Raw genomic sequence first — 21,782 nt, forward strand, 5'->3', positions numbered from 1 at the left:
CCCCGGGGGGGGGGTTGCGGAGCCGGATCCCGGGGCGAAGGGTGGCGGAGGGGCCGCGGGGCGGAGCCCCTTCCGCGGTCTGAGGCCGGCGGGCCGCGCCGCTGCCAGCTGGCTCCTGCGGGCCCGTTGCCCCCTCCCCGGCCCTGCATTATTTATCAGCCGCCGCCGTGGTAACCGGCGGGGAGGTGCTCCCGTGGGCGAAGCGGCGGTCCGGCCCGGCCCTTCTCCTCCCTCAGGCGCGGCCTCGGCGGGAGCTGCCGGTCCGGGGCGTTCAGGCTGCGGTGGGTGCGGCGAGAACGGGCGGGCAGGAGGGAAGGATGGGGGCTCCGCGCTGACCGCCCCGCTCTCCCGCAGGACCGGTGTGTTCCCCCACGGGCTACAAGAAGGCGGATGATGAGATGTCCGGAGCCACGTCCTCGGCGGATCTGGACGAGGCGCCAGCCCGCACCATTTACGTGAACCAGCCCCAGCAGAGCAAGTTCCGCGACAACTGGGTCAGGTACGGAGCTCCCCGCTTCTCCCCGCGCAGGCGGCGAGCCGTGGGCACGGAGGGATCCACCGCCCCTCGCCCCTCCCTGCCCGCACCGCGCGGTCTGGCCGCAGCGCACAGCCCGCAGAGCCGCTCGGGTCACGGCATGGGGAGGACCTGCCTCGCGGCTCTCCTAGGGCCGATGGTTCTGGAGCGGCAGGATCTGGCTCTTAGGGACAGGAGTTGACCTGTAAAAAGGTAGTGTGAGGTTTGGGTAGAGCTGGCTGTACAAACTCCATGCAGCGTGCTCTTCAAAACGAGTGATGCTCAGATGTAAGAATAACTCCAAGTGTAACAAAGTGTAGAATAGGAAGGAAGGAAAAAGCGAGTCTAACGGGACAGGAATAGCTGAAAAGTTTACAAATCATATCTCTGCGCATTTGAGGCTGTGGTCCAGTTGTGTCTGTAACAAAGAGCAGTGAGAATTGTCACTGGCAGTCAGAGCCCTTTCAGTGCAGGTGTGTGCTGAAGTGTTGGTGTGTTGAACGCCATGCTCTTGTGGTTCAGGAAGGTGAGTAAGGAGCGCTGCCACAGGGCTGTGAGGGTGTGTAAGATGCACAAAAGCAGTGCTGTTCGGTTAGTGAGTGAGCAGATGGCTGCTGTCATGACCAAGGAGTGTTATTTAGCAGGCGTCCGTTAGTGCAGATGTTTGGGTTGTTGTTCAGGGAGCGGTTTACACAATGAGTGCCTTTGTGAAAATACAAAAGGATTTTATATCCTGTTGAGATGAAGATTTTCATTGGCTGTTTTATTGCATGTGTATCATCAAAGGCGATTTGAAGAATATTATCTCAGATTGCCGGTCTGTGTAGTGCAGTGGCTAACACACGATTTTCTACACAACTTGTGCGTATGATATGCTAACCTATGGAAGTCTATGGCTTAGGAGGAGTTAAGGTTATAGATGTTCACTGTGTCTTGTTTTTTCCATGTGGACAGCACCATCAAGTGTTTTTTTTTCACTTTTTTTCTTTCTTAAATATCGCGTGAATTTGATACATTTTAGGGATAGAATATTTGCATTTTTCTTACTTCAAAGAAAAAAATGAGGGGATGGAGACTGGCTTAACATGTAGTTTAGGTTTTTCTGAAGGCATTCAGTTTGGATCTGGTGAAATTGTATGGGAATATAGGGTGTAACTACTTTACTAGGAGTTAGTTCTTGCTGGCCTTTTTGCCATCGCCTGAGCAAGCTGTGTCCAGCTCACAGTCCAGAAGCTGCCTCTGGCTACCTAAGGGACGTTTCAGTGGCTGTTGGAACTGACTTGGCACTGGTTTGCCTCCAAACTTGGGTGTCTTGATCCAGGAGGAGTACTGGCCTAACTAAGGATAGGATGACAAGAGGTAGCATGATTGGGAAAGCAGTTTGCGTTGCCTAATTAGCAATCATCTTAGCTCCTCTGCATCGCTTAGAAACTGAGTCCTCTTTGTAATAGCTTGCTTCTGGTTATGAAGGAAGCTTTGACCTCTTCTGACAAGTTTAAAAAGGGTGACAGGCTTTGACTGTGCTTTCTGCATCCTCCGGAGTTAGATTTCTTCCTCAGCTCAATGGAAACAAAGGAAAGGGTGATGTGTCCTTGCACCTCTTGTGGTTCAAAGGGTGTCTTCTGTGTGACTTGTTACTTGCTCGTGTATATTGATTCTTCAGTACAAGTCCTGTGTCTGTTGCCCATGGACACTTTCACTGACTGTGTACAACTTCTGGGTTTCTCGGTGCCTCTAGAATTGAAGATATATGAAATATCAGTGTGCCACAATTTGGAGTGTTGTGTGAGCAGATAAGCACCTGCATATGAGGGCTTACAGCATTAAACCCAAGGAGATGGGGAAACTGTTTCTTTTGACACTGTGTGACTTCTGACTGTCAGTTTTCGGTAGTTGTCAAGAATTCACAGTGTGAACTTGTGAATGCTCATAGGAAGCTTTCCAAACCTTGAGGCATTATATGGAGTAGTTTGCTCGAAGCCGAGCAAAACAGAGCAGGAAACAGAGCTGCGGATGGTGGGATTTCTTCCAGTTGAAAGTGTTTTAATTTATCACGAATATGCTTTTTTGTCTTGTTCTCTCTTCCAGGAGAGAGGCAATGTTAAAAGTGAACTCCTATGGCGTGTTTTTTTGTGGGAGGAAAAGGAAGATGATGTACATATCTATGTATCAATGTCTGTCCCTATCTCTGATTTTGGGCAAGTTTTGTAACACTGGAAATTCCTGAGTACAGCTTAGAAATTGTATACAGTACTAATGCAGTAACGAAGTGGATGGCAAAGCAGGAGGATGCTGTAATGTATTAAAGTGTAAGGATGTGGAAGCAGGAATTTTTCTCTGTCCTTTTTTTCTCTCCCTCAACTTAATGGTGTGAGTGAGCGTGTGAAAATGTGAGGAGCGATGGTTGAGTATTTCATTGCGCATTTCAGACTTCATCAGAAAGTATTTTAAAACTCAGTGCCACAACTTTTTGTGTCTCGTATGCCAGACTTAGTTTGTTTCCTTATGTCTATCAACATTCTTCATTGCACTGTAGAAGCAATAATTCCTTCTATAGGAACATCCCGTGTGTTTTCTCTGATTGCTGTGTTCCATTTGAAAAAGTCTGTCCATGTGTAACTTCGTTAACCTTCTAATAAAAGGTAAATAGTGTTCTGTCTTTCAGCAGGAAGATTTTAGAAGCTCTGAAGTATGCAGAAGTGGAACAAAACGAGTTACTCTCCAACATACCCTTAGCTCCAGTGTTGAGCTAGTGTTGTTGTCTTCTCAGCCTGGAGAAGAGAAGGTTGCGGGGTGACCTCATTGCAGCCTTTCAATACCTGAAGGGAACTTACTCCCAGGAGGGGAGCAAACTCTTCGAAAGGGCTGATAATAGCAGGACTAGGGGAAATGGTTTTAAGTTAAAAGAGGGAAGATTTAGGTTGGATGTTAGGGGGAAGTTCTTTACTAGGAGAGTGGTTAGGTCCTGGAACAGGCTGCCCAGGGAGGTTGTGGATGCCCTGTCCTTGGAGGTGTTCAAGACCAGGTTGGACGGGGCTCTGGGCAACCTGATCTAGTAAAGACGTATGTTTGGTGGCCCTGCTAGGCAGGGGGGTTGGAACTACATGATCCTTGAGGTCCCTTCCAACCCGGGTCATTCTGTGATTCTGTGAATTCTTGCTTTTATGAAAGCCAGCTAGTAGCTGTTTGGACTTGTTCAATATACACGACTTACAGATGTATCTGTTTGTTTAATATGGCCATTTCTGTGTATAAATTTGAAGTTCCATATGAGGTGAAACAAGTCCACATTCTGAAAACCTGCAGCCTTTCTGTGCGGAGCTCGATGCTCCTAAAGGCAGCGGTTGTAATCTGTAGTCTCAGGCACTGAACACTGATGGGTGGAATTGTACCAGCAGTCATCACAAGCCTAAGACATCTTTGGCTGCAGAAGCCTGGTGACCTGTCCCACACTGCGTACAGAGACACCAGCCTGCTTTTCTCTCCATTCTCAACCGGCTATGGGAAAAGGCTTTTTTTGTGCTTATTTAAAGTTCTTCCTCTTCTCTGTAATTCAGGTGTGAAGCACAAAGTAATAGTGAATCATTATTTCCAACCTGTACCTGGAGTGACCTAGCAGTGACTGATTAGGGTGGTTTCTCCCCAATTACAGCAGATCAGTGTGGTGTGAAAAGAGCTATAACAGGTGTGGCAGCTGGGCTGTCAGTTCTGACTTGAAACATTTTTTGCTGAGTTTGGTGGCCTAGTGGAGTGGTCTGAGTCACTCCTTTGTTGCAAATATGTTGATGCTGGTATTAAAAACAGCTAGAATTTCTCCTGCCTTCTTTATCCAAGAAACAAAGCAGTGCTGAAATTACTTAAAAGACGCTTAAAATTGTCTCTAAATTAAAACAAAACAATCAACTCAAACATTGCAGGTGTCATAACTATTTTCTGCAGTGTTCCTGCATTCCACACTTGGTAGTGCCTTCTGGTGCAAGTCTGAGGACATCTGCAGCAGGACTCAAGATTCAGCCTTGGTGTGTGACTAGTAGAAGAGGTCAGGGGCAGGCACAGACACCACTAAGAGCAAAATTCTATTCCATGCCTTAAGTGGATCCAGAAGTCTTGTTGAAAAGCTTTTCATCAGAAAAGTATTAGATGGCTTAATCTGTTCAGAAGGCCCCTCAAAATGCACTAATACCCAGACAGTCCATTGTTTGGAGAGCTGTGCTACTGTGGCTCGAATCTTGCTAGAAAAGTGAGCAAGAAGTAATTGGTTCCCGCTTCTGAGCTGTGCAGCGTCTTAAAACTCGAGCAAATCTTTGAGAAGGAATTACTTAATTCCTAAGGCAGAAGCATTGCTGCACAGAATTTAGTGCTAAGGCTGTAACAAGTCTGCTAGTAGTAACACAGCAAGAACAGTGTTTAACAGGCCACTTAGCTGAGTCCCAGGCTGTCCTGTCAGTTTACTTGTTGTGACCACAGTCGTTATTCCTCTTGAATTTTAGTTGTATTCTGCATTAAAAGGAACCAAATGTTAGGTTATATGGAAGCGCTATAGAAGCTACTTGTGTTACTGATACAGAGCAGTTTGTGCTATTTTGGAATGTGTGGGAAGGTTTCCACTGGTGCTACTGAAATACAAGTTGCTGGTAGCAGAAGCCTATTAGTATTGACCAACTAATGCAGATATTCCAGTTAGTGTTATTTATCTGCACTTAGGCTCTAGATTGGCTTTCCTTTTGCTCTAAAAAGTGCTTTAGGTAAATGCTCTTTGGATGAATCTACCTGTATTCAGCTCATGAGGTTCAGATAGCCATTTGTAGTGGTGTTTGTATTACATTTGGAGATCTTTTACCGTATGAGCACATTGCATGCTGGACTGCTCCATACTTGCCTGATGTTGGTGATGTGTTGCTAGTTTGTGCCAATGGAATGTCAACGTCTTCATTCTCTACTGGGGTGCTTCTAGCTCCAGATCTGTAGATCAGTTAAACAGGTGTATATAGCCTGGGCAGGATGTCCAGATAGGCAGAGCAGCTGTGAGGTGGCTGTGGTGCCCCTCCACCTGCTGCATGCTCAGCTCTTTGGCATCCTGAAGGAGTTTCTTCAGTTCGTTTGTTTTTCTCCCAGCATTGTGGTGGATTTCATGTGTCAGCAGTAGCAACACAGTGTGGAAATGAAACTGGCTCTCTTTCTCCCTTTGCATAAATTCACTATTTAAACAACATCCATACACAGGAGCTAGTTAAAAAGCAGTCCAAATTCACCCAAACACAGCTGCTTTCCCACATTTGTTGAATAAATATTGGCCCATCTTCAGCAATATATACTCACTTTTGACTCTGCATTTCTACTTTGCTCTGTCCAGTGAAATGTGAACAGGAGGAAGCTAAGTTTTTTTGTAGTCTTATGTAATTCAGGTGAGGGTGGAGTTGATTCAGATGCAGGTTTGAAGGAACAGTTACTGTTCATTTCTTCCACCACCTCCTCTACTTGTCAATGAAGAAGTAACAGCTCTGGTATTTTCAACAACACTTAGAAATAATGGCTTTAGAACTGGGGGTAGCACTACAGATTTCAGATCACCATCACTTGTAGCAGGCTGGCTTGTGACTTGAGTTCGGTCATCTTCATATCAGTGCAGTGTGTTTAGTATGAAGCCTGTTGTGGGTTTGCACAGTAACTGGATATGTTGTTAAACTCCCTTTATTGGACAGTAGTATTTCTAGGTTAATTGTTTGTCAGCTCTATTTTATTGAGCTGTACTTGCCAGTGGGGTTGCTGAAAAACACAGGCATATTTCTTTAGTGATGACCTGATATTGCTGAAGCCTGCTAACACAATATCATGCCTGCAGAGCTTTTAGTGCTGTTTTCAAAACGTGCTTTGTTCAGTGCATTTGTTACTGACAAAGAGCTGTGAGTCTTTTTTCTTCTCTATAGGGATTGCATGAATGGAGAACAAATGGAAAGGTCCTCTTTGTTTGTGTGCTTTAGGAGAATCCTCCAGCGTACAGGATTTAGAAGTAAAAATGCTACCACTTCTATTAAGTGTGACCACAGGGCTTGGGTGTTTCAGTTCAACTAAGCATAAGCAGTCATGCTACTGCTGCTGTGTATTAAGGCTGCCATGAGCATTGCCGTGGGAGACCTTTCTACTGGAAAAATGCTTATTTTGGCAATGTTAATTAGCTTTTGTGGCTTCCCACTTGCTACATGAGGCAGAAATCCTGCCACAAGGGGCTGTGGGTTATGGAAAGCAGCCAGACTGTTACCTGGTTGTCAGTTGATCTTACTGAACTAGAGAGGAGCCGGATTGTCAGGCTCCAGTGGACAGCAGTTCGCAATGCGTGTTCCAGCACTTCTAGCTTAACACCTCTGTGTACAAGGCTAACTACAGAAATGAAGTGATTGAGGACAAGCTTGATGCTGATGCAGCCTCTGAGGATGTGCAGATAGCTCAGCCAAGCAGGGTTTGTAAAGCTCTACATCAGTCCTGATATGTTGCTTATGCACTAGGATAAGTAGCACTGTCGGCTGGAAGAAACAAAGATAATTAATACTGTGAATATCCATCAAAATGGTTGTTCACAAATCTGCGTACAAAACAATGGCACGAACAAAGCATGACTGTGTAGCGAACAGGTATTTTTCTCTGGTAAGAGAGGGTTTTGTTAAGTATGGTTAAGAAACGTGATCAGGTTTTTGAATATCACAGCTGTAGCGCAGTTTGCCATTGCTTCAGTCAGCGCTGCTCTGTGCCCTCCCAGCGCCCTGCTTGTAACCCAGACAGTGCCCATGGTGCACCACGTTCGGTTGGTGCTGGGCTGTGTGTCCATGGGATAAGAACTGTCCCCTGGGTTGAAAGTTTTCTCAAGTTACTGTGCACTGCAGTTTGAAGCTAATAGAAACCTTTTTTGGGTACTTCTGAAGTTCAAATGGTTTAATTTTAATAGATGTGAATATTCCTCATCACTTCTCATAGTGCGTGGGTAACTCAAGACAACAGATTCATCCCTCTTATATGGCCTTGCAGTGGTTTTGTTGGAAGATGTTTCAGAGCTTGATGTTTAGATGGCTAGATAAAACAGTGTTAGAACAAAGTTATGACCTGTTTTATTTTGGGGTAGTTGTATGTAAGCTGTATGTAAGTTGTATGTAAGTTGTATATGTAAGCTGCTTGTGTGTAAGGTGTCAGTGTAACCACAGAGAAACGGGAGGGGAGAATAGAAAGCTGGAAACAAAGCAGCCATGTGGAGTATGGGCAGCAGCGGCTCCACATCTGAGTGACGGACATGGTAGCTTTTGGTTCTTTGCCATGCTCTGGTCGGGCATCTCAGCATGGAGCAATCACAGCCCATAGGATCCAAACCCTGCACTTCAGGACTGCTATTATTTCCCCTCTTTTCTTCCTGAACCTGTCTCGGACTTCCTTCAGAGTCTGTCTCAAACTGTCTCAAGTATCAAAGCGCTGCATGCCCTTTTCTCAGCTGGTGGAGGTATACAGGCCGCAGTAAAACTTACTGATGGAAGTTCTGTTCTCAGGGATTCTCTTGACAGAGTGAAGGGAGCTCTGTGAGGCTGGAGGCTTCATCTGTTCAAACTAAAACTGCTGTCTGCCAAAACAAGCCAGCATGGCTTGCTGAGGACCTCATTGCCACTTAAGCAATAATCACTGCAGAGACTTGTAGGTAATTGCTCCTTATAAACCTTTAATCTCCCTTTCTGGGAAATTGTAAACATCTGACTTTTATGTCTCCTGAGTCAGTTTCATCATTAAAATAAACTTCCACACAAGGAACCAACCTAGCTAATAGTCTTCATGGCAGCACTGTTTGTTGGTGAGGTTCTGTGTGAATGAGCTTTCTCTGCACCTGCTATAATAATAGCGTGTTGTTCATCTAGTTAAATGTCATCTGAATTATGTAGTGCTTGCTACTGTGCTTCCTGCAGCAACAACAGCTCTGGAGTTAGCTTGTTTTAATGCTGCTTCTGTACTCAAGAGCTAATGCAGAACTTTTGCAGCCAATGTCAGTCTTAGTGTTAAGAGATGTCATGTGCCTCCAAGACCTTAACATGCACACTGAAGGCAGTGTCTGAACCCTTAATTCAAGTAGATCTTCTTGATTGATTTTTTCCTTCCTCTGTTCCAGAGAACCTGACCTTTTGAACGTGTTAGTGGAAACCAAACCTGCTTGGTGAGAGGAGTTCAAGTCCTTAACGCTCAATTACCCAGCCCCCCCATGGTTCAGATGTCTGTGACTGGCTCTCTTTCTGCTTGCTCTTGCAAAGCGCTGACATGAAGCAGTGCTCGTGCTTCAGCTCTCACATGTAGAATATTGCAAGTATATATTTTTTAATTTTTATGTTTAACTGGAAGGGACAGTTGTAGGTGAGTGTTGGTGAGGAAGAAGATCCCGTTCTGTATGACATGGGGAGTTTGAAGGTGAAGTTAATCTCTAAGCTGTCAATCTTTGAACAAACAAAACAAAACCCCACCTCAGTGAAGGAGTAGAAATGGATGATTTGGAAATGGTAAGGCTGTACTCAGCTGCCTCTTGTCAGTATGCACTTGCTTCTCACCGAGGTAATGCCTTTATTACTGGTAGTCTTTGTATATTCAGGGATGATTCAATAGAGAAAAACACGGCTTTAGAAAACATATTGGGGATGGATATAGAGATAAGGGTAGCTTATGGTGTTATTACAGAAAAATTACCTGTTAACAAGTAAATATATCAGAACAGCTACTGAGTTTCTCAGCTTGCTGCTTGCTATTTGTCATGCAGGTGTTATAAGAAATAACTCATCTCTGGTATTTTTTTAGTAGCACAAGAATGAGCTGAGGTATGTGAATGGCATTCATTTTTTCCAAATTGTACAATGGTTGCCTTTAAAAGAAATCTCTGCATTTCTGCCAGGGAGCAGGGCTGGACTTTCAGCTCTACTGATGTGTATCCAAACTCATTCAACAGCGTCAGTCCCAGTTTGCTCTGCAATGTATCTTGAAACATAACTTACATGAATTAAGTTGCAGATATCAAGGAGACAGATCTCCTGTAATGTTTGTACACCTGTTTAAACATGAAACCCTGTAGGTAGGCAAGATGTGCACAGTTCACAGCTGTTGCTTTAGAAAATGCCAGTTTGCTGTTTAGTTGCCTGCACATGCTCCACTCCTCTCCCTGCCACAGCCTGCCCTGAGCTGCAGACCTGGAGTGCTTGGTACCCAGCTCCCACAGCTGCTTTGAAGATGAGAAGGCAGTGCTGGGGCTGGTCAGGGGGCTAATCTCTGCAGATACTTGTCTTTAGTGACCAGAAATGTGCTCCAAATTGATCTGGTAACAGCTGAATGTGTACCTCTAATTAGTCATACCTGTTTTATTTTAAGCATCTGCCATGTTACTTGAGTAACAAAGTCCATGGGCATAAGGACTTACTGCATATTAAGTTCCTTCAGAAATGCCTCACTGTATTGATGTTAGCATAGTCATATGAATAAGAGCATGGTTTGGAGCAGTCAGCTGCAGTAGTTGATAAATGGTAGAGTGCTATAAAGGGTTTGATTTGATTGCAACTGCATGAGTTCTGTCTCTAATTCAATCATAAATTCTATGAGCACGCAATCTAGAAATAAAAATGGGTTCCAGCATTACATTATTCTGTTGCACTGGCATGGTAGGCTGTAGAGCATTATATGTAGCTGTAATGTATCTTTGAAATCTGCAAACCCTTATGGTTTACTTATTCTTTATTCCTGCTTGGGGGATTCACTTCTGGGACAGATCTGAACTATTCACCTGATTAAAAAATGAGTTAAAGATGCAAGGCACTATTGAAATTTGTTCAGTTATATTCTGTATTACAGGAAAGTTATTACACTTGAGATTATGTGCATGTGACTTCAAATGAAGAAAGAAACAACTTGGAAGTAACGAATAGCATTCAAGGAAATAAATCCTCTTCATTTATACAACAGATATTCTACTTAATCTTTTAAATGCGGATGTGTGTTTTTATTCAGTAGATTTTGGTGGTGTAATCTATGTGGCAGCCTGATCCCCTGAGATTTCTGTAAAATATCACTTTGGGTATTGAGTATTGGATTCTTCAGAGCTGTAGTAGCAAAAGGAATCCATACCCTGTTGTGTTAGAAATGCCGTTACAGTTTTTTCATTTCTTTTTCGTAATGCAGTTTAAGTAATAGCTACTTTGCATCAGACTTAGCAGGCATCTCTGATTGCTTAACGAGGGGACTGTATGAAATGGAAATACAACTCCCACAGTCAAATGAGATGGGGCCTTGGTTGGTTGTATTTCATCACTCTTCCACTAATTCTACTCTGGTTTCCAAAATGGAGCTTCATGTGACAAATTGTGCTATCTTATCTATTATAACTGTTTTGTTCTGGAAGGTGCAGCAGTCATTAAATGGCTTAGAGCTGCAGATGAGGAAAGAAAAGAGAGACAAGGAAGTGATTAAAGCATGGAGAATGCAGTTATCTGACCTTGTATGTATGAAGATAACTAAGACAACTCTACTAAACTTAATTGACTGATGAAGGTTGTAGTAAGAATTTTGTTCACAGCAATGAGTTGTGAAAGACAGAACAGGTAGGCAGTGCGTTTCATTTTGTTATTTAATGATTTGTGATAGGTAGTGCTATGGATTGCAATTAGTCTGGAAGGCGTAAAGGTGGAAGAGAACTGGAAAAACATTTCCCAGAGAGGAGCGGCCTTAATAGAAAGGTGCTGTAGACTTGGGGGACTTCAATAGTCATAGAATCACCAAGGTTGGAAAAGACCTCTAAGGTCATCCAGCCCAACGATCCACCTGTCACCAGTATTTCCCACTAAGCCACCTCCCTCAGTACAATGTCTAAGCATTTCTTGAATACCTTCAGGGATGGTGACTCTGCCACTTCCCTAGGCAGCCCATTCCAGCAGACCAACAAGTTTCCTTTCCTTGAAAAGAGAAGAACTGGTGAGTTGTCTGTTCCCTGGGAACATAAACTGCCTTTATTAAAATAGTAAAATAAAAATGTGAAGAACATTTATTTTAGTTTGTCTGATTCTTGCAGGGCTTATACTCAGTATCTTGGAGGAAGAGAGCTGTACCATATCTGCAAGCACTTGGTTTTTAGGGTTCTGTCTCATTTTAATGCCCAGAGCATAGATGAGGGAAGTAATACAGTGCAAAATAAATCAGAGCTGCTTTTGTAACTGTAAAAATTATTATTCTCTTTTAAGGGAATGTTGTGTGCTGCTTGGATAGACTTGCTTCTCATACTGCTCAGATAGCACAAGAGAACTCATGCATTAGAACCTATATCCAGAATGCACAGAGATCCCTGATGTAAATAGTATGTTCAGAGTAAAGGCTTGCATGCAGTAGTCTTATTCTTCCTTCAGCTGGTTTTGGTTACTTGACAACTTGGAGGTGGCTTGTAGAACTCATTGACAATTGTGTGATTGAATCTTCTTGTCAGCTTGGACACTTTTCCCGAAAATGCATCCATGTTTTTCATAATAGCCATTGTTGGATTTGATGTGAAGACAAGAAATGATGTATCTTAGAGACCACTTAGTGTTTGTAGAAAATATTATTGTCAAACTGTGGCTGGTTATTATGGAAGATTGTTCATAATTGAACCTGTGTTCTGAGCTAGGAGAGGAGGCAGCTCAAAAATGTCACTGTAGAACTTTTGATTCTAACTATGTTTAAGCCCACCGCAGCATTTGAGATTCATGCTCTGATGAGGGGTAGACACTTACATGCTTTACCCTGAGCTTATGGTGCTACTGCTCAGGGTACTGGAGTTTGGACACACGTCAAATTATGTGGAGGTTCTTTCAGTTGTTGAGGTTGTAGTGATGTAGTGCTGTCAGCCTTCTGGATCTGTGTGTTACCTTTTGTTCTGTACAGCTTTTCATTGTAATACATATAGCTGAGTTCCTTCTTATTGTACGTCTTTACTGTATGATCTTCAAATCATTTTCTAACAGTGGCTTTAGAAGCCTTCTTCAGATTTGCCATAACGTTCAGATGAAGGATTAAAATCAAAATCTTCTCATCTGCAGCACAGCCAAGTACAGTGTGGTGACTTTTCTACCTCGATTCCTGTATGAGCAGATAAGAAAAGCTGCAAATGCATTCTTCCTCTTCATTGCCTTACTGCAGGTAGAGTTCAATTGTTTTGCTTTCATTTATTAAATAACATAATGTAGTTAAAGTTACTTGAATGTTCATGGTCAACAGCAAAGAAGTTCTTGAATGTATGTTAAGTAGTAACATGGATGAGATATGTACTTAATAATTGAAATAGAGGGCATTTGAGTTGTTTCTTTCCTATATAATTCCTAAAATTAAGCTAGTTATGTTCTTTATATGGTAGTATCACAAAATATGGAACCATTGACCATAATGGGAGAAACATGCATAGATTCATGTGAATGTGTTGATTGTTTAAATAGTACAGAAATTTACACTGAATCAGTGATATTCCTCAATCGAATGCTTTTCTTATTAAAGAACTAGTAAAATAAAAGGCCTGTACGGCGACTAATCATGTACATTCATAGCAGTAGCTTCTTCAAGTTGTTCGAGAGCTTCGGCTGGTGTGTCTGCTGAACGTAAATGGCAATCAAGTACAGATCAGAATTTAAGCTCTATCTCTTTTTCTGCTGGTAACTTTGCATAAAATGCTAAATTTGCTAGAAACTTATTTTAAATACGAGTATCTCTTTTCCTTTCTGTTCACAGCAAATTCCAGATGTCTCTCCAACAGGAAGATATACCACCTTGGTGCCATTGCTATTTATTTTGACAGTCGCTGGCATCAAAGAAATCATAGAAGACTATGTGAGTATGGATTATTATGTGGGAAATCTACACTAAAAGCAAATGGTGCATCAAAAAGCCATGAGATGCCATAAAGCTTTGCATCTCTGAAGTCTTTTTAGCCATTACTGAGCGGTGGCTAAATACTGTTTAGCTTTCAAAGCTGCTGAGTCCACAGGAATTTCTGTAGCTCACAGAGATAAGTAAATAATTTAATGGTACAGCTTAAATGGTGAACAAGGAAGTTGCATAGAAACAAGTTGGTGTAAAACAGAACACTTCTTCAAGTTTGTCTGCTGGTGCTTTCATTAGAAAATCCTGGCTAGAAAAGGGACTGGAGGGTCCTGACAGATACATGGCCTGTTTAGTAGACCTTGAAAAATGGAGATCAAAATCATTAAAAATGAAGAATTATCTTCAGGGCAGAACAAAAGAAAATCTGGATACTGTTTATAATGAGAACATGTTTATACTTTACAAGATTCTGAAGAATAATTTAACTTAGAAAACAGTTTAAACACACAGTACGTATAACATGTATACTCCGACTGTCATCTAAATATACCGTTGCTTTCTGTTCCCTTTGTTTTTTTTTTTCTTTCAAAATCCCATTTTGGAGACATCAGCTTTCTTCTGTTGGTTCATGTTTGTGTTTGATTGCCAACATGGAGATCGTTGCCTTGAAATTGCATTATTTTGTTTGTAAACCATTCAGATTTAGGTAATCAATGTGGCTTTTTTCAAAACATACAGGCAAGACGGACCCAGTGTATCTTCTCGTAGCATGTCATGTTTCTAGCTCTATTGTTTTTGGAAACCTTCATGAAATGAACTGTAATGAAATATTTCTCTTGCAGAAAAGACATAAGGCAGACAGTGCAGTGAACAAAAAGAAAACAGTAGGTAAGAATAAAGAATCTTAAATATTTGACGTGCAAATAGTGAATAATATAGTACTTTTTTTTTTTTTTTAAATAAAGACTTCTGTTGCTGAAGCTGTCACTATAGTGTCAAGTTTGTGTCTTTTTGGAGTAGGTGGTTGCTGGTGTGTGAGGACTGCACTGTACAAAATGTTTGATGCTGACTGTGAGGCACTTGGGGGTGAGAGGTTAGGAGTGAGCTTTTACAGTTCAAAAGCTGATTGAATTTCAGGGTTGTCTGAAGTTGTGAAGTTCTCAGCTTCTCCATGAAAACAGAACAGTTTTCTCCTCTTCCAGAATATTTCCTTGACTATATTATATATATTATGTGTGTGTGCTGCCCTTAAAATATAGGAAGAATTCTGGGTATTCTGTGGATGTGCCTTCTTTGAGGTGTCAGCAAAAGAGAAGAATAACAGACTTCCCATAAATGCCTATGTTTATCCCTAACATATTGAAACTGCTTGACACAGATTACCTCAAGACATCATTTTGATTTTCTTTTTCCTTAGCTGAAAACTTGTGCAGAAAATAGCAAGGATTTATTGATTGCTACCCCACAGCCACTCTGCAGTCACAGGATCTTGGTGTTCTCAGACGTTCCACAGTGGAGCTCTATAGGCAAAACTGAACAAAGCGACTTGAACTTTCAGTAGAGCATCTTTCTTCCCAAGTTGTTGGACTTGGTGATCTTATGAGGCTTTTCCAGCCTAAATGATTCTGTTTCTGTGATTCTGTATGTAGTTTAAGTGTCAGAAAGCTAAAGAAGCACTTAATGGAATGTGAGGATCAAAATAGCATGCTAAATCCACGCTTCAGTTCAACTGGCCAAATATATGCAGGAATATTTTCAGTGTGCTTGAGAGGTTATATTAGTCACTGAGATTGTATATTAATGAACATCATTAACAACAATGAAAGCGTTGCTTTATCAGTTCTTTAAGGTATTTTTTTCCTACAAGTTTGAGAAGATGTTGCAGGTGCAATTATCAATCCTGTTAAATCTGCAGTTAACTGGCTGTAGTACAACAGAACTTGCTATAGATAACATTAGAGGCTGCTTTTTCCAAGGTCATGTAGGCAGTTCAGTCTAAGCCATTTATGGATAGAGAACATGCACTGACAAACACTTAAGAGGAAGCTCGTAGTAATTCTGGAGAGATGGTCTAAAGAACACAAGATATTCTTATGGGTCTAACTGGAACTTAGCAATTGAAAAGCAATTGTTTTGGTGTAGTTCAATTTGTATTTTTTTGCATTTATATTCTAAATATAGTTTAAAGAATATACTACCAGAAACTGTCATCATTTTTGTAAGAGGAGGTTTAGAAAGGCACATTTGTGAGAGTTGTAAGAGTGAAAAAATGTATTATAAGTATGAAAAGCTTATTTATGTTCAGAGTGGAATTACAGTGTTTTTAAATTCAGCTTCTGTATGTGCTTTTAGATACTTAGACTCCTCAGCTGAGTGAAGTCTAGGCCATGTCATCAGTGTAGAGAGTAGTTATGTTTAACCTCAAACAGACATCCATTGTCTGCTTAGCTATGTTCTGAATTCCACCTTCAGTGACCAGATGCTTGCTTCCTTAACATGCATATAGACTTTGCATTTATCTCTGTTTAGTTTTTGATCTTTATTGTGTAGCTTCAAAGCATGTTTCCTGTTTTCAGTTTCCCATGGAATGCGTTGACTTGGTTTACAGTGGGTTTGGTATATATGAATTAAATTGCCTTTGGAAGAAACCCAACTGGAAGTTGTTCTTCAAGTGAGCATGTGCAACTATGCTAGGAGCTGAAGTGTGTTAGGCTTGGAGCCAGTGTTTTGTGTCTTGGGCAACTTCATGTGGTGTATATGGAGATTATATTCAATGTAGGCAACATTGACCCTGGTCGGTGCTGATAATTGTTTCAAAATTTGTCTGAATCTTGGGTATTTATTCTGATTTAAGTTTACATTCTCTTTTCAGTTCTAAGAAATGGGATGTGGCAAGACATCGTGTGGAAAGAGGTAAATAAAATTAGGGATAGGGTAGAGAGTGGGAGAAATTGTTCAAGAGTTTTTCTTGCTGGAACAAAGGGGGAGGCCTGGAGTTAATATGTCCTATGGGTGCCCTGTGACTTAAGGTGGGAAGGGTCCTTTCTTCTGTAATAGTGAAAATTGCCCTGAGCAAAGCCTCTATATACTGATCTTTATATCTTAGTACAAACAAATGTTGCAAAACTGTTGTATTCTTTCTTGACAGTTTATATGTTCTAGTGTATAAATAGTATTTTGTTTTCAGTCCATGAGTCCATGAAGAGTAACTTTCACTGCAATGCTCTACTTCTCTTGGAAATCTGACAGGGTTTTTTGTTCCTGTGCTAAAAAGCTCTTATGTTTGGATGCTAATTGTTTACTGAAGTAAGGAACACAAGCCCTGCTGCCACCTTCACCTTGAATACAGTTTGTATTGAAACCTGGTTCTGGAACAAGCTGAGATTTATCTGTAGAACTTTCTGAAGTCTCTCAGTGTGCACTGATGTAATTGTGGCCGTTAACTCCTTTTAAAGACAAAAGGAGTTTTGTTAACTAATAGATGAAGCTGAAGTACAGTCTTCTATAACGTCAGAGAAATGAGACTTACCTCAGGAGACCTAAACGCAATCCTGCTGAAGTGTTAGACTATAGCAGAAACTAAAGATCTCTGGGGATTCTGAGGCCTCATGGTTATGGTTATTTATGCTGTTCCATGTCCTGTTTGATATGAAGGCAGTGAACTCAAAGGTAATATTTGAAGCTGAGCTTGGAATCTATTTTTTTCTTTCCTTATACCCTTTGTCTTCTCAAATACTTCTTGCATTGGTCTGTATCTTGCATTTGCATATTGTTTATGCTTGCATATGTTGTTAGGGAATAACTGTTCTGTGTTATCAACATGTTTACTTTAAGACAGGTTTCTGGTACTTCTTGAGCTTACGAAGCAAGGGAATTTGTTTTCAGTGGGATCCAAATAAGACTAATGAATCTTCCTGTTCAATCATGCCATCTGTTTCATTTTTAATAAGTTTGTATGTTCAAGTATTTGAAGCACGTTTTGGGCTGTAAGCAGTACGTGGGTTGCTCAAAACTGATATACATTAGGCAGTTCTGGCTTACTGTCATGAAAGAGTTGCATGGGTTTTGTAGAAGGACAGAGTTCCTGTGACAGGTGCTGTGGAAACTCCTAGGTCTTCAGTACTCCAAAAGTTACAACTTTGCAGATCTCAAGTGACTGTAGGTCAGAAAAGACCTGGTTGATGCTATCTGTCTGTAGAGACAAAGCTTCTTGTTAGTGATTGTTATAAGCAGTGCATCTAAATAGTGTTAAGGGAAGGTAACAGTGACTGGGTAAGTAATATGGAGAAAAAACAGAAGAAACTCTTCTTGAATTTCATCTTCTTCAAGTACCAAAGGTACATTTTAACCAGGGAAAATCTTTCTGTAGGTTAGATAAGACTGTGCTTAAATGAAAAAAAAAAATAGTTCAGGCATGGATAATAGCTGAATTATAGAAGAAAACGATCACTTCTACTAAAATTTGCTGCAACAAATTCATACTTCCCTATTGTGTATTCTCTACAGACAAATAGCTATATATATACATATATATATTATTTTGCCTTCAAGAAACAGGAAGCTTTGATACTAGATCTATAATCTTGCAGTGAAAAGTACTCTGACTTTCAGTAGCACTGTCTGTAGTTGTTTTGTGCATGTTTATGTTCTGTTGGGTGAAGGACAATAACAAACTAACATTGCAGACAAGCAAACTGTTTGTTTTTCTCTTCCATGCTGTTGCACCCCTGCCCCTGATTCAACAGGTAGCAGTAGGCGATATTGTGAAGGTCACCAATGGGCAACATCTTCCAGCAGACATGATCATTATATCTTCCAGGTATCCTGTTTGGGTGTGGAAGTATCTGATGAACTGAGGTGCAGAGGACACTAAACTCTGTATTTAGTATTAATAAAAACAGACATCAGATAACATTACATCTTCTCCACATCTTAAAATTAAATTTCAGCAATGTTAAAGCATGCTTTACTAGGCAATGATTTTGTTTTTAGCATTGCTGATAGGTTCATAAGAAAGAAGGCTTGGTAGTATGATGTGCTTGTAGTATACAAAGTCTGACACTGGGTTTTGAAGGTGGAAGATGTGTTGTACAAGCTTGATGCAATCATTTGGCTTTTTGAGGACCCCCTTCATTTAATCAAGGAAGCTTAAGTTGTCTTCCAATTAATTCCACTGAATTTCCAGCATATTTTCCTGCTGCTCAAAGATGTCTTCTAAAGCTTTTCAAGCAGTAATTTCAAAGGCTAGCCCAGATGGCTTTTAAGTAGCTAACCTGTAGCACAGGTTTTGGGCTTCATTTGTGTGCTTTTTGTCTTTGGGTTGTTGAACACAAACCCGTGTTGAATTATCTCTAATATGGCAGCAGTAGTAAACTGAGTACCATTCCTTTTGCCTTGCAGAAAGTAGCACAACTTTTATGATACAGCAGAAAATGAAGGCTGGTTGTTAGTTCATAGAAACATTTCACTGGTACTCAGAAATGGGAAGCTCGATCTCTTCAAACTATGTTATGTGATCAAGGATAGAACCTTCATTCCATGGTTTGGTTCAAACCAAAACCATTTTTTATAATAAGCAGTTTTCAACCTTCACACAGAGATAGTGAGGCTACTCTCGGTAACTTTCTGTTTCAGTGTTGAGAAATACTTTTTCTGCTTGATCTTCTTATCATACCATACTAAAAAACAACCAAAAACCTTTCTGATTTATGCCTTAACTTGGATGGGTCAGCTTTTCGATCTATTATTATTCTACTAACCTGCTGTCACTGCTAATCATGTAACTGAAGAATTAGAGCCAAAGTATTTGAGTTCTAGGAGCTTTGCTTGAAATAAATAGCAGAACTGCCTTAGCGAATGCTATACAATTGGTGTGATTTCCATAATTCTCCTGAATGACAATGCTAAGTGTCCTCAGTTCACCAGAAGGCTTTGTGTGCTCTGAATGGGTGGGATTGTTTGCTTTGTGTTAACGTGTTAATTTTTTTGTCTGAACCGTCAGAGTTGAAATAAACAATTGTTTATCTTCTTCTTTCTTTGCCTTATAGAAGAAAGGTGATGTAAAATGAAGTTTGCATACAGAATAAGTTTTCATGGAGGAAAATTGAGAAGTAGTTTGAATCCAAACACAGCTTTGCATGGAAACATTTTTACGTTTCTGTGGGAATGTACATTTACAAGAAACTGCATTTTAAGAGTTTTAAGAGTTTCCCCTGAGTTGACAACCTCAGCTGTAGAGGACGAAGTGTTTCTAACAAGTAAAATTGGAGTTGAATTGAAAATAGATGGTAACATCATTGAGTTTGGGCTCGGTTTGCCCACACAGGAGGAGAGAAAGAACAAACGCTGCACCTTTCTTCTTGAAGAAACAGTTAATGGAGAGAAAAATCTATCAGTTAAAAATCTTCTTACTGTGAAATATGTGCCTGTTTTGTAACAAAGCTTTTCCTAAACAGCATTTGTTACTGACTCCTGCTGATTAAGGATATTTGCTGTTTAAGTAATGGTTTATTTTGGAAAGCAAAAAGCAACTTCTCAAGAGTAAGAAAAGTGATAGACTGGAGACATGGGATTGAGGTCCAGAGGGGAAACAGGTGTTCCCTAACAACCTGAGAAGCCAGCGATGAAAACAGTCTTGGTGGTGCCATGTAGAGCTTTTCAATCTTAAGCACGATGTCAGGAAGTAATATCTCCAATAGAACTTTGTTTCCTTATTACAGATGCTTATGCGCTACTGTTCAATTTAGAAATAGGAAGGGCCATGACTAATTGAAAATTAGTCTAATTGAAGTATAAGTATCTATGAAGAAGAATTTTTGCCCTTTTAGATAAAGACAAAAGCATCTCTAGTAGATGCAAATCACAGCCCTCAATTTCAATCTCATCAAACTATGCCCTGACTCTTTACAAAGTGTGGAGGAGCTGTTTAGCAGTGTCTTCAGATACAGCTGAGCAACTTCTGGGCATAGAAGTTGGTCCTGTGAATCACAGCTTCAGTATGCATGGTTCACAAAGTCAATAGTAGGGAGCACTGCTCTCTTCTAAGTGCATCCTCTCCTTACACTGTTTGCTACTTCATCAATGCACAGCTCTTGCAACCTCAGGTGGTTTTTGTGGAATTCAATGTAAAATATCAACTTCAGAAATCTAAATTAATCATGGTTTATTAAATTCTTATTAACCTGATTTAGTCCTGTATTTTTGTATAGTTAAATGCATGAGAGCATTCAGATTCAAGGGCACTTGTATTTTCAACGTGTTTTTCGTAGTTGTGTACCACCTATGTGATTTTTCTCTTCAGTTTATTGATGACATGTATTGTGGACAACTTAATGCAAATGTACTGTATAAAAAGTAATACGTTTTCAGTATCTAAATCCTTGTTATATTCCTTACAGCGAACCTCAAGCCATGTGTTATATTGAAACAGCTAATCTTGATGGGGAGACGAATCTTAAAATACGACAGGTAAAATAAACTGAATTTTGCCATTTATTTCTCCTCTAGGTGTCAGGTGCTATCTACTAAGCGGACTGTAGGCTGTTTGACAACAGTATTAGTGCTGTTGTCATGACACTAACAAGACAAACAAACAAAATTTACATCTCTTTCCAGGTTGCAGTGAACATTTTTATTCAACAGAAAAAAAACCCAAGCGATAATGGTTTGTGTACAAGTCTAAGGAGCCAATCTAGAGGAAACAGAGAGGGTATAAGGTTATAAAGGTAAATCAAGCAGACCTTGGTAGTATTTTGCTTGAGGTCCAGGGAGAGCTTCGACCAATTTTCCTGCCAGTTATGAGAGCATTAACTTTAACCTGACTCGCGAAACACTTCAAATAGATTTTCACTCTGCCTCACTGAATTGATCATAGCACTAATACTGAGAAGGTGTTGAGGTGTCACTCTTAAATTAATGTGACATTGTGGTTGGGTCAAGTCTGGCATGGATTTTCTGGCATATAGTTTGTACTGAGAAATAACTGTAGGTCTTGCATTCATATTTGCAAGATACAGAACTAAAATTAAAAACTAAAAAATGATGAATGGGATCTGTTGGAATAGCTTTTGGAATAATAGACTTTCAGGCAGTAGTGAAGCCTTTTTCATCTATTTGTGCTTCTTGTTTTCCCTAAACTGTGAAAATTTTTGCCTGGAGGTGGAGTTTTTATGTAAAAACACTTGGAAACAGCAATTTATTATTATTATTATTATTATTATTATTATTACTATCTTTGGATGAAAATTTTTTCTTTTAACTTTTCTATATTTTTGGGGAGGTAGCTAAAATCCTCTATACTAAAAGTGTATTAACACCATTAGTCCTCAAACTGTGGAGGTGAAATTCTAGGCAATCTGTGCCCATTGATGGATGAATTTTTTATCAAGCAACTTTTCACTAATACTAATTTTACTGGGAAACCCAAGCA

At 40.6% G+C, this 21,782-nt stretch overlaps 1 protein-coding gene across 5 annotated transcripts in view; it reads left to right on the plus strand.

Moving 5' to 3' along the window:
• Positions 1 to 21,782, plus strand: part of ATP8A2 (ATPase phospholipid transporting 8A2) — a 295,095-nt gene that overhangs the window by 27,547 nt on the left and 245,766 nt on the right. For 4 of the 5 annotated variants that reach the window (XM_072326477.1, XM_072326474.1, XM_072326472.1 and 1 more), the window contains 7 exons: positions 355 to 499; positions 12,580 to 12,679; positions 13,262 to 13,360; positions 14,197 to 14,242; positions 16,227 to 16,267; positions 18,100 to 18,173; positions 20,752 to 20,821. In XM_072326477.1, the coding sequence (XP_072182578.1) occupies positions 399 to 499; positions 12,580 to 12,679; positions 13,262 to 13,360; positions 14,197 to 14,242; positions 16,227 to 16,267; positions 18,100 to 18,173; positions 20,752 to 20,821 (531 nt within the window). In that variant the 5' untranslated portion in view covers positions 355 to 398. Of the gene's footprint in view, positions 1 to 194; positions 282 to 354; positions 500 to 12,579; positions 12,680 to 13,261; positions 13,361 to 14,196; positions 14,243 to 16,226; positions 16,268 to 18,099; positions 18,174 to 20,751; positions 20,822 to 21,782 lie in introns of those variants that run through there. The other variant, XM_072326476.1, reaches the window with a different exon arrangement.

Source organism: Excalfactoria chinensis, chromosome 1 (genome assembly GCF_039878825.1).
Source record: "Excalfactoria chinensis isolate bCotChi1 chromosome 1, bCotChi1.hap2, whole genome shotgun sequence".
Classification (NCBI taxonomy): domain Eukaryota; kingdom Metazoa; phylum Chordata; class Aves; order Galliformes; family Phasianidae; genus Excalfactoria; species Excalfactoria chinensis.